General features: G+C 37.3%; 3 protein-coding genes across 5 annotated transcripts; 2 read left to right on the forward strand and 1 right to left on the reverse strand.

Annotated features, from left to right (window-relative positions):
- Window positions 1-2550: 2550 nt before the first annotated feature.
- LOC111806443 lies at window positions 2551-4486 on the forward strand. Its single transcript, XM_023691757.1, has 4 exons — window positions 2551-3061; window positions 3243-3449; window positions 3529-4158; window positions 4275-4486. The coding sequence occupies exons 1-4, from the start codon at window positions 2618-2620 to the stop codon at window positions 4296-4298; spliced, it is 1305 nt and encodes a 434-aa protein (XP_023547525.1). The 5' UTR covers window positions 2551-2617; the 3' UTR covers window positions 4299-4486.
- Window positions 4487-4702: 216 nt separating this feature from the next.
- Window positions 4703-9398, reverse strand: LOC111806444 (RNA polymerase II-associated protein 3-like). Of its 3 annotated transcripts, XM_023691760.1 has the most exons (9): window positions 9133-9398; window positions 7664-7757; window positions 7529-7579; window positions 7273-7446; window positions 6719-6898; window positions 6237-6356; window positions 5440-5573; window positions 5148-5244; window positions 4703-4865 (listed from the first exon to the last, which is right to left on the reverse strand). In XM_023691760.1, the coding sequence occupies exons 1-8, from the start codon at window positions 9285-9287 to the stop codon at window positions 5169-5171; spliced, it is 984 nt and encodes a 327-aa protein (XP_023547528.1). In that variant the 5' UTR covers window positions 9288-9398; the 3' UTR covers window positions 4703-4865; window positions 5148-5168. The 3 variants fall into 3 exon arrangements, with proteins under 3 accessions (XP_023547528.1, XP_023547527.1, XP_023547526.1); XM_023691759.1 differs by lacking the exon at window positions 4703-4865 and having other exon boundaries at window positions 4985-5244; XM_023691758.1 differs by lacking the exons at window positions 4703-4865; window positions 5148-5244 and having other exon boundaries at window positions 5273-5573.
- Window positions 9399-10236: 838 nt separating this feature from the next.
- On the forward strand, window positions 10237-12821 carry LOC111807306 (40S ribosomal protein S3a-like). Its single transcript, XM_023692972.1, has 7 exons — window positions 10237-10319; window positions 10402-10449; window positions 10596-10701; window positions 11072-11209; window positions 11311-11496; window positions 12172-12372; window positions 12531-12821. The coding sequence occupies exons 1-7, from the start codon at window positions 10309-10311 to the stop codon at window positions 12621-12623; spliced, it is 783 nt and encodes a 260-aa protein (XP_023548740.1). The 5' UTR covers window positions 10237-10308; the 3' UTR covers window positions 12624-12821.
- The last annotated feature ends 18 nt before the right edge of the window (window positions 12822-12839 follow it).

Raw genomic sequence — 12839 nt, forward strand, 5'->3', positions numbered from 1 at the left:
CAACCATTGGGTTCGATATTAGCTAAACGTGTGAAAACCTCTTTATCTCTCCAGTAGACACGTCTTACAACTATGAGGCTAATGACAATATATAACGGACCAAAAGACGCAATATCTACTCCTAATAGGCTGGAGCTATTACAAATGACATTAGAGCCGCAAAAATATATTTTTTTCGAAATCATAGCAATAAATTCAAATTGGTTCGGTTCAACTCAATCTAGTCTTAGGGATACCTACGAGCTAACTCAATTTCTAAATTTTATTTGAACTCAACACAACTCAATCCAAATAAATTTTTAGTTCAACCGTACAGATTAAATTGAGTTGATCTAATTTTTGTCGGTTCATCGAATTTTTTTAATACGTGTATTTAGAGACCGACGCACGTGGGTTGAATATTAATTTGGAATGAGAGAGAGAGTTGGAGACAAAATGGAGAAAGGAATCAAAGGATATGAAGTTAACATTCTTCAACCGACAAATCTTTCATTCACATGCAAAGAAATGGCGTTATGGCCCCCCATGAGGGCTGCATTTCAACTAAAATAAGTGAATTTTTTTAATCATCCTAAACCCTATTTTTCCACCCTATAATCAAACTTGATTAGGATGTTGGATCCTATGCTTCTCGTGTAAGACAACCCGCTTCTCCGAACTCCTTGTTGATCGAGTATCTCATTCCACAATCAAGATCGATCGCATGCAACCTACACTACATAGAATTGCAAAGAAACGTAGCTACTGGTTAGAAGAGAGTACAAACGCTCTTTTTACTACATTTTTCAAGTATACTTTATTTAGCTTCAAAATGAAAATTCTTGACCTTTCACGAGGCATTTCAGAAGTTGTAACGGTTGAACACATCTCTCAGTGGGAAACACTCGCACACTTTATTAAGACCAATCAATAAGAGATTTACAAAACACTCAGTAGAAACTACTATTGCTTGCGATTTCTTGGGATAATGAACTAAGTAGGACCAATAAAGAAGAGATTTACAAAACACTCGGTACAACTTGGGATTTCTTGGGATGATGAACTAAGTAGGGTGGGAAGGTATTTTTCCCAATCATTTTCCTAAATTTATTCCTAAAATCCTAAATCATTTTCCTAAATTTATTCCTCGCATCCTAAATCATTTTCTTAATGTAAATACAGTCATTGATGGGCTTAACCTTATTGTTTCATGTTTTATTACTGTAATCAGTCACTATGTGAATGTAACCTTAAAAGAAATAAAAAAAAAAAAAAATACTTATGTGGGCACTCATATCTAAAGTCGATATTATTACACTGTTGCGAAGATATGTAGAGATTTTAGTCTCGGGATCGGTTTAAGAGGGTTTAAAAATGTGATTAGGAGGGGGGAAGTGATTAAGGGATTATAAACAAGACTAAGTTAAGAAAGAAAGAAGAGAGGATGGGATTTGAGTGGTTGAGTTGTATTAGAGAAATGATTTATAGATTGGAAAGAAGTGAAGAATAAGACAAAGAGAAATGGAGACAAAATCTAAATAAAAACATTACAACAATTGAACAACCCATGTGAGTGAAAATTTAAAAATAAAAATAATAATTTGTCATGGCTATGGGCACCATTTTATGCCACATCACATTGTTCCATTTTCTACCAAACACTTTGACTCTCTCTCTCTCTCTCTCTATCATAGATTATTGTAGACGGAGGTGTGGTAGTGTTCGAGTTTTAATTGTCTGAAGTGCACGTGTACGAGTATGAAAATTAAGATTTGAAACGTGTGTGGTAGTGTTCGAGTTTTGATTATCTGAGGTGCACGTGCATGAGCATGAAAATTGAGATTTGGAAAGGGTGTGATAGTGTATGAGTTCCAACTGTTTGAGATGCACGTGCACGAGCATGAAAGTTAGGATTTGGAAAAGGTGTGGTAGTGTCCGAGTTCTAACTGTTTGAGATGCACGTGCACGAGCATGAAAGTTGAGATTTGGGACGAGTGTGGTAGTGTCTGAGTTCCAACTGTTTGAGATGCACGTGCACGAGCATGAAAGTTAGGATTTGGAAAAGGTGTGGTAGTGTCCGAGTTCTAACTGTTTGAGATGCACGTGCACGAGCATGAAAGTTGAGATTTGGGACGAGTGTGGTAGTGTCTGAGTTCCAACTGTTTGAGATGCACGTGCACGAGCATGAAAGTTGAGATTTGGGACAAGTGTAATAGTGTCTGAGTTCCAACTGCTTGAGGTGCATGGACACAAAAATGAAAATCGAGATTCAGAACAGGTGTGATAGTATTCAAGTTCCAACTTTCATATCTGGTTACCGTCCAACTGTATTTATGGAAGATTAAGCAAAAGACAGAGTTTAAGGATACTTATTTTTTAATCTTTCGATTTGGACGTAACTTTCTCGAGATAGAAATAGTTTGAAAAAGAATGAAAGATCTTGATTATGTGAATCCCAATTTCCCAAATTGGATCCAAAAGGACAGCTCTCACATGCCATCTCACTGCAGAAAAGGGAAGTTGAGAAGGCAAAAAGACAATGAAATAGCAATATAAGGAGCTGGTCTCTTCAGTTCAAGAGAGATCTATAAGTATTTTGGCTTTCTTATATGATGCTTGAGCTTACCTGAAGGGGGAGATGGGAAAGACAAGCAAATGGCTGAGGAACTTTCTGACAGGGAAGAAGGACAAAGAGAAGGAGCAGAATTCTTCGACTACTTCCGAGTATCCAGCTACCCCGATATCGATCCGACACAATTCTAAAGAGAAAAAACGATGGAGTTTTCGAAGATCTTCTTCTGCAGCGATGGCTGTGTCGTCGAGAGATTCATTCCCGTTCCCTCTTGAGATGGTCAGCTCAATGATGCCGGTGGCACAGGCTGCAATGGATGTAGATTATGAGGAGAAAAGGCAAGCCGTGGCCATGTTAGTGGTGAAAGCTGCCGCTGCTGATGCTGCTGTGGCTGCTGCACAGGCTGCTGCTGCTGCTGCAATCCGGCTAACTGAGGTAGCCTATATGAAAGCTACTGCTATTGAGGAGGCTGCTGCCATCAAGATTCAATCAGTATTCCGGTCTTATTTGGTAAACTTTCTGTAAGATCCCACATCAGTTGAGAATGAGAACGAAACACCCTTTATAAGGGTGTAGAAACCTCTCCCTAGCAAATACGTTTTAAAAACTTTCCCCCCGAAAGGGAAAGTCCAAAGAGGATAATGCTAGCAGTGTTACCATTTTACCAATCTCCTTGGTTTTCATGTTGTAGGCAAGAAAAGCACTCCGGGCATTAAGAGGATTGGTGAAGTTGCAAGCACTGGCTAGGGGTCACCTTGTTAGAAAACAAGCCAAAGCTACTCTCCGGTGTATGCAAGCGTTGATCACGGCCCAGGCTCGAGCTCGTGCCCAAAGGATCAGGACGATTGAAGGGACGAAAGGATCAGTTGGTGATGACCCTTTTGGTTATGGCAATCATGTAACTATCATTCTTCTGCTAAATCTTTCCCTGCAAAGTTAACTGAAAATAGCATGAAACATCAGTGTTGTGAATGTAGGTTTCTGAGGAGAACATTAAGATTGTGGAGATGGATCATGGAGAATACAAACCAGGTTCCAAGAACAGGACAAGCTATGTTGCAGACCAACAACATGAGCGTAGGTTTCTGACTGATCATGTCTTTGCCACGCATCACTCGCACCTTGTCTCACAAGTACTATCGGATCTAACCGACATCGACGCACGAGGTTGCAGCAGCCATTTCGAGGACTACTCCATCTGTACCATACAAAGCAGCCCTCAAGATTACTTGGTCAAGTCTAAACCTGACCCTACACCAGAATGTATGCAATCTCTGTCCTTCGAGTATCCAATGTTCCCAAGTTACATGGCCAATACAGAATCTTCAAGAGCCAAAACCCGGTCACAGAGTGCGCCTAAGACGAGGCCTGCATCATTTGAGAGGCAGCCAAGCAGAAGGAAGGCATCAACCGATGGGAAGAATGTCCCGAAGGCCGCTGTGCAGATAAAACGATCGTCTTCTCTTGTGGGTTGTAGCACTCAAGACTTGCAGTTTCCATTGCTGATGAAGCTTGACAAGTCCACAGGCTCACTCCATAATAGTGAATGTGGCTCCACAAGTACAGTGCTCACTAATACCAACTACAGATCGCTTGTTTCTTGTGAAGTAAGTATCCAACTTCCTTTAAATCCAAACTAAGCAAATACAAGTTCACAAAAGCTCATGATTATGATCAACTTCTGATGGGGTTGTCTGATTGTTTTGTGTTCCTATGGCTGCAGGGTCATGGAAGCAGGTACTATTAAAGAGTTCTACAGCAGCTAAATAGTATATGTTCTCCCCATTTTGTAGTTCAAATTACTTAAACTTTGGATTAATGTTTAAAGGAGCGGGAAGCTCGCGATTATCGCGAGCCACCCTATATTTGTAATGGTTCCATGTCTAGAATCCAAGGAAAAGAAATGAAAATATGATAAGAACTCTTCGTGACCTAGAACAGTATAATGATCCAAAATTTTTAATGCTTACGAAAAGTTAAACAAGGTCAAAATAAATAAATTCGTCGTTGATAACAGTTCTTAATACTTATAGTAAACAACAGCAATCATGTTTATGTTATTCTTGTTTCGTCGAAGCATACCGAGAGTTTTCCATCGATGAACGAAACCTAATAGCATTTCTTCAATGTTAATCTAGTCTTATCGTCACCAAAGAAAGGGATTCATCTTCATTCTTTTGCTAATCAATAAGAGAACAGCCATTGACAATGACAAACTGCAAATATGTTCTGAAAAACAAGAACATACCATGTTATGGGGAAGGATGATCCATCTTTAGCAACCAGAAAACGGCGATCCTTTCGATTTTACAAACTACAAGACGAAAAGAACTGTCGTAGAACCTGATGGAATCAAGATAGCTTAAGGGACTAAAACACTCAGCAACAATACATAACAAGAAAGCAGTCATACAACAAAGAATCCCCATGGTCTGAAAAAACAAAGCAGGTCCCAGTTTTCAAACTTTCCAAAGTTCATTTCTGTCTAGGCAAGGTATGAATGTGAAACACTTGCAAACATTTTGGAAAGAGCCTTCTAAACTCAGAGTGAAGGAAGATGTAAGAAGCTTTGTTGGTAATCACGAAAAGTTCGAACCTAATTCTGGCTGTAATGGATCTAAGTGCTAGGCAGCTTTTCTATAAATATGCGTGGCAGTAACTCGTGTGCACCGATATCCAGAACCTCAGGATCCCTGAAAATGAATTTCACAGCTGTAAACATGAGTAACAAAACCTCAAGAATTAACAAAAAGCGACAGACGACAACCACAAAAGTCAAAACACATGAAAACGAGGGAAAACGTCCATGTTAAACAAGGTTATGCAACCCAGAAAGGCAGAACTGAGGTTGACGAAACATAGACAGAAAGAAAGAGAAAGAAAGAGACCGGCACACTGGTCGTCCCAGTTCATTGGAACTAGGAACAAACCATAGCTTTCTTAAAGAAGGGGTTTCAAGTTGAACGAAGAAACCATCGTGTTGTCCATGCTTCCATTTTCTTGAACCTTGTCCTTTCCAGACCTGCAAACAATATTTATCATTGAGAGAGTTTGTCAAGAGTTTAGTGCGTTTGGACTTGAGAGAGTTGGAACTATTGAGTTCTTTATCTTTTTATCTTTCAATATCATTTCAGTACTTCGGCTTCTATCACTAAATGCTGTTACTTGGGAGTCTTTTGATTCGAACAAGAAATATAGCCTCTACCAAGGAGGGAAAAAAGACGTGTGAGATCCCACATCAATTGGAGAGGGGAACGAAGCATTCCTTATAAGGGTGTAGAAACCTCTACCTAGCAAACACGTTTTAAAATCATGAGACTACGGCGATACGTAACGGACCAAAGCGGACAATATCTGTTAGCGGTGGGCTTGGGCTGTCACAAGCCTGATGTGTAAGTCCACATACAAGATATGTATTGATAGCATAGGAAACTGATAGATCATCAATGAACCATCATGACAAGAAAAGGAAAAGACATAAAAGAATTCATCGAAAGTCTACTTGTTCAAGTAATCTCAGACAAAATAAATGGTAGAATTGTTATTTGTTAAATTGCTCATTATGTGGTCTAACCTAGTAAACTAAGTGATCTTTCATAATATACTTTATCATCAAAATGTAAAAATAGAGTTTTATGGATATACCATATCATAGCAATATAGAAACAAAGACATTCAACATCACCTGTGGGTAAGATATCAAGCTTTTAGGAGTTACTAAGCATGCTGCTCGAGAGACTGAATCCTCGGCATATTTCCTTAAAAATTGAAAGCAATTAGTATGCGTGTGGGGTGATTCAAATGCCTGCATAGCACAAAAGACGGAAGTTGTGAAATCCCACATCGGTTGGGGAGGAGAATGAAACATTCTTTATAAGGGTGTGAAAACCTCTCCCTAGCAGACGCGTTTTAAAAATCTTGAGGGAAAGTCCAAAGAGTACAATATCTGCTAGCGGTGGGCTTGGGGGTAGTTGGTATAGAATGGTTAAAGTGTTTCTTCTAGCAACCAAATATATAATTTAGACTCAATATTAGAGTTTCGAGAATAATAGGATCGATAAGAGAAGCCCTTTCATTAACTTAATCTAATCGAAGTAAGAAACGGAACAAAAAGCAATACATGTGACTATATATGGAATGAAGAAGCATACAGTAGACGTCTAACACCTTATCAATGTTTACGATCGGAGCATATTTTTCAGTATCTGTCTTTTCCTTATCAAGTAGATAGAACACTTTAGCATCCACATTAGAAGTTTCATGCCATGATCTCACTGCAGCCTCCATAGTCTCAACAAGAAAAGAAAATATGTCTTTCCAGCATTCTTCAGAGCCATATTTTTCAGACTGCAAAGAGAAAGAAACGGCAATTCTAATGAACACTTCAGGATGGGAAAAAAAAAACAAAAAACTAGTTTCAGCGGCCAGTGAGCAACCTTGAAAGAAAAGGAAAATCACTAATTCGTGAGCAAATTCACCCCTTATAAGGGTATAGAAACCTCTTTCGTTATTTTGTGAGATTCCATATCGGTTGGGGAGGAGAACGAAACACCCTTTATAAGGGTGTAGAAACCTCTTTCTAGCAGACGCGTTTTAAAGCCTTGAAGGGAAGCTCCTAAGGGAAAGCCCAAAGAGGACAATATCTGCTAGCGGTGGGCCTGGACCGTTACATATTTACAGTACATGTGAAAATGAGCATCAGTTGAACGAATGCAGCTCACCAGTTCAGATTTCAGTTTATCCAAGTGCTTTGTCATATCTATATTTGATCTCTTTTTCTCCACTTCTTGAGCCCTCTTTTTATCTTTCACTAATTGTGAAATCCTTTTAATCTTTCTTGAGACTTCTGCACTTTGTGGATTGTATTGCAAGGCCACTTGAAATGCAGACAAGGCCTACAATAAGAAAATTTTAACTATCAGAAGAATTCATATATCCGTTGCTAAGGAAGAAGCAGGAAGGAAGAAATCGACATACATCATCATATTTTTCCATTGCTTCCAATACGCATCCCTTTCTGAAATATCCCTGTGGCACATCAATATGGCAGAGTTAAATGAAAGGAACTGAAAAGGATCTAGCTCAAACAATACAGGGAATGGAATTTGTTACCTTTTCCCACTGTGGGCTCAATGTAATCGTCATCTCAGCATCCGCAAGTGCTTTGTTAAGCTTAACTAGATGCAGAAATGCAGCAGCACGGTTGCTGGAAAACCAAAAATACATCAGCACAATTACGCTTCTTACGAACATTTGGTGTAGAAGAACTGCGGTTTCGAAACTATTTATTATCTTTGTTGCAGTAATTTGTATTACTTGTTGCCAAAGTAATTTGTGTTACTCTCCTCTTAGGAACAGGAAACAATGCAGACAACAACAAAAAAAATAGGCTGATTCACTTATTAAATGAGATTACACTAATATTCCTTAACTAAAGGATATTCCTTCGACACTCCCCATAAACTGAGTTAGATATTATTCACTCTTAGCTTGGTTACTAACTCATAAAGTAGTAAGTTAAAAAATCATTTCGTTAGCACATCTGTCAATAAAAGCCGTGAGAGCACATAACTCATTCATACTATCTCCTTAGAGCACCTATATGGTTGTTACTTGCCTCTCTTGGGCTCACTCCTCTTTGAGCACTTCCATGTGCGTTGCTTGCTTATCTCGTGCTCACTATGCTTGCATCATTTGCAACGGTGACCCTTTGAAGCAATTTTTCAAGCTCCTCAACGTTGCTCACTGCTAAAAGAACATGCTTAGGATTTATCCTATTTTTCTTGTTGTCATGTGTTGCATTCCTAACCAGTTCCAAAACCCTAGTGGCAAGGTATTTGAGGACGAAAGCTTACTCATGGAGATATATTCCTTACTTATAAACCAGTTTCATATCAATGGATATATATTTCTTATTTATAAAATCATGATCAACTCCTTAATAAGCCGATGTGGGACTCCTCTCCCAACAATCCTCCCTCGAATAAAGTACACCATAGAGCTTCTCCTGAGGCCTATGGAGCTCTCAAACAGCCTCCCCTTAATCAAGACTCGACTCCTTCTCTAGAGCCAATGTACTTTGTTCGATGCCTAAGTCACTTTTGACTACACCTTCGAAGCTCACAACTTTCTATTGACATGGCTAAGTTAAGGGTATGACTCTGATACCATGCTAAGAATCACGGACCTCCACAATGGTATGATATTGTCCACTTTGAACATAAACTTTCATGGTTTTGCTTTTGATTTTCCTAAAATGCCTTATACCAATGGAGATATATTCTTTACTTATAAACCCATGATCAACCTCTTAATTAGTCGATGTTGGGAGTCCTCTCCCAACAATTCTGAACAGAGAGCAACCCACAGAAGTATTTTATAACCTCATCTTGTCGATAAGCTACTGGGAGATCAAAGTTTGAGTTCTTCACTAAGATAACATCCTTAGATCGGAAGAAACATCGTATGCACATCCAATCCCAATTGTCTAAATTAAAAAAAAAAAAAAAAAAAAAAAAAAAAAAAAAAAAAAAAAAAAAAAAANACTGTATCAAGCAAGAGAGAGTGAGAGGGTAATATACCTATAAAGAGCATGATTCGAAGGGTCTAGTTTGATAGCTTGTGTGTAAAGTGCAGCAGCTTTGAGATAGTTCCCTGCTTTAAAAAACTCATTGCCCTTGTCTTTCAGCGACGGCTCCGCCCCTCTCCCACTGTTACCTGTAGCTGCTTCCGCCATTGTTGTTCTCTATTCAAGTTACGTGCACTGAAAATTGATGGCGCCAACAAAAATACACAAATAGAAAGAGCAGAATCCTTGGGGCGTCGTCTTCTTCCTTCCAAATTCGAGATTTCAAGTTTGTTTTTGTTTATTTAATTGTCTTCATTTTTTTAAGCTAAATTAATAAAAATGGAGGTAAATTTTAAAAGTTTTAATAATATTTTTTAAATTTTTTACAAAAATAATAATAAAAAAAATCTAAAAAATCTAAAAAAAATTGGATAGAATCTGCTGCATGATGAAGTGGAGGCGTTTTGGAGTCGAAAGCAAAGCCACCAGAGTTTATGCTCAAAGTGGACAATATCATATCATTGTAGAGAGTCGCCTTAAAGATGGGTAAATCCTCAAATGTCGAACAAAGGATTCCAAAAGAAAAGGAGTCGAGCCTCGAGGAGACATACTTTATTGGATGATGAAAGTCTCACGTCTGCTAATTTAGGAAATGATAATGAGTTTATAATTAAAAAATATCATCTCATTTTAAAAAATTTCAAATAATAATTTTAAATTATTAAATGTTTTAAAAAAGATTAGAAACATTTTTTATTTTTTTAAAAATATTTTAGGAGGTTAATGAAATTAAAAAAAAAAAAAGAATGATATTTGTGAAATATTTTTTAAAATTAGAAAAGTATTTTTTTTAATTATTCTGAAAGTTAAAAAGAATATTTTTAAAATAAAGTATTAATAATTATAATTTGGTAAATAAGATATTATTGAAAGTTTTAAAGATTTAAAATTATTATTTTTAGACCTTTTGAAAAGTTAATATTTTTATTAATTTATTATTATTATTATTTATGCAAGCAATTAACAAATATGAATTTGGATAAGCAATTAATTTTGTTAAAAAAAAAAAAAAAAAAAAAAAAAAAAANTTTAAAGAGACCTTATTAGGGTTTTTGGGGACGGCCGTTTCTCTCTCGCTGGTTTTTATTTTTCCTCTGGAGTTGCTCCAAGCTTCTCAACTACTCTAACCATGGCTGTCGGGTACCGTTCGTCTCTGGTTCTTCTGTCGCCTACTTCCCCTTTAGACTCTTCACTGATGCCATTGTTTTTCTTCTACTTGCAGTAAGAACAAGAGGATTTCGAAGGGAAAGAAGGGAGGCAAGAAGAAGACGTAAGTATTTTCTTCTCCAACATATAAGAACAGATCTGGGTATCTAATATCGTGTTATAGTTTAATTCAATTATTCTCTTATAGTTAATGATACTCAATCTATGGAGATTAACTTATTTGGTTTCGTTTCTGTGTGGATTCTTTAGTGTTGATCCGTTTGCAAAGAAGGATTGGTATGATATCAAGGCACCCTCTGTCTTCAATGTCAAGAACGTCGGGAAGACTCTCGTTACTCGCACGCAGGGTACCAAGGTAAATTTTACTATGTAATGGCCTTCGTTTGCAATCTTCGTGTGGAAGACTCTTGTTTTAAGAAGGCGTCTGGATGTTATTTCGTGTTCAAGAGCTTGACACTTTGTATAAGCACAGGAAAGAAGTGTGTAGGTCCAGTAACGTAGAATGTACTGACGAAACCATTAATTAGCATTAGATGGGGTGTTTGCCTAGTATTCTCACCACTCAGGATGTTCTGGATCGACTGCTTTGATGTTAGATTCTGGACTGTATGATTATACTTGTAGATTGTTATGGCAATTATTTGTCTTCATGGGTTGATACTGTTACTTCATGTTTGTGTTTTTCAAAATTCTAATGATATTAATAATAATGTTTATTTCAACAGATTGCTTCTGAGGGGCTTAAACATAGAGTGTTTGAGGTATCACTGGCTGACCTCCAGGACGATGAGGAGCATGCCTACAGAAAGATTAGATTGAGAGCTGAAGATGTTCAAGGAAGAAATGTTCTGACTAATTTCTGGGTATGAGTGGGTTCTTTCATGTTTGGAAATGAATATCAAATGATATAAATATTAAAGTTTATTGAGTTGAAGAATGCTCATAAGCTTCCTTTGTTTTACAGGGAATGAATTTCACTACTGACAAATTGAGATCATTGGTACGGAAGTGGCATACGTTGATTGAAGCTCATGTGGATGTTAAGACCACTGATAGTTACACTCTGAGAATGTTCTGCATTGGGTTCACGAAGAGACGCCCAAACCAGGTCAAAAGGACCTGTTATGCGCAATCCAGTCAGATTAGACAGGTGACTGCATGTTTTTTCCTCCCAAATAAAAGTTTTTACTGATCTAAATTTCTACGTTGAGTTTACTGTGAAGGATCTTATTGAATTTAATAGTTATGGATAAAATTAAAGCCTTCTGGCTAACTATTTAACTTAAACAATGGCATGTATGGGGTCATTTCTTATATTGTTATGAACGAACTGGCAATGCTTTAGTTAGTGCACGGACTATAGGCACTACGCATTGGAGTGTGGTGCCATCTGGAAGTTGCCGTCTAATGCAGGTCGCTTTTAGTTGGGCAACTTTTTTAGAACCTTTCTTTTAGCATGCCATTACATTCTTGATGTTACTTTAATTTTGGTTCAGCAGGGTTGTAAACTTCTTAATGCTAATTTTATCCTTGTACTATTTTACTCCGTTGTGGCTTTTTGATTAAAAAATAGAGATTCCAGATTCGAAGTCTACTTTCTTTTATAACTCAGTAGTGCATGCCGAAAAGAACGTCAAGTACTTCATTTTCTGAATGTTATTTTATGCTACTATCTTGTATTGCTGTGCACCTTTATCTGTGTTCTTGTGTTATTGTCTCGCGAAAAATATGTTTATATGTGTCGAGTCTGATTTTAGTTTTGTATCAACCTTCCAGTATTGTTACTATTTGTTAACTTCAATTTTCTTTTTTTTTTTTATTACAGATTCGTCGAAAGATGAGGGAAATCATGGTCAACCAGGCAACATCATGTGATCTCAAAGAGTTGGTCCGTAAGTTTATTCCTGAATCAATTGGAAAGGAAATCGAGAAGGCAACATCTAGCATATACCCTCTACAGAATGTTTTCATTCGGAAGGTCAAGATCTTGAAAGCTCCCAAGTTTGATCTTGGAAAGTTGATGGAGGTATACAATCTGCCTACTTATCATTCTACCTTCCATTTTAGCTCCTTAATTCATAGATTAATTATTAAATCTGCTCTTCAACCTTTTGCCTGTTCAAAATAATTTTGCTGCAAAAACTCTTTCATTATGAGCAACCAACCTTTTTCTCGACTATATAGGTTCATGGGGACTATTCTGAAGATGTTGGCGTGAAGGTAGATAGGCCTGCAGAAGAAGTTGTCGAGGGTGCTACCGAAGTCGTCGGTGCTTGAAAATGGATTCTTGAATTTATCTTATATTTACGACTGAACTGTGGATTTTAATTTTTTTTCCTTTCCCTTTTCTTTCTAGTTATTATAGTCGTGTCATGTTTCCGCCAAGTTGAGAAATCAGAGATAATCATCGATTTTGACTATGAAAAGTACTTGCTGCTTTTAAATTAAGCATTATTCCTTGCAAACATTCTAATACGCTTGTGAAGCATTCTC

Source organism: Cucurbita pepo, chromosome LG12, assembly GCF_002806865.2.
Source record: "Cucurbita pepo subsp. pepo cultivar mu-cu-16 chromosome LG12, ASM280686v2, whole genome shotgun sequence".
In the NCBI taxonomy this organism is placed as follows: domain Eukaryota; kingdom Viridiplantae; phylum Streptophyta; class Magnoliopsida; order Cucurbitales; family Cucurbitaceae; genus Cucurbita; species Cucurbita pepo.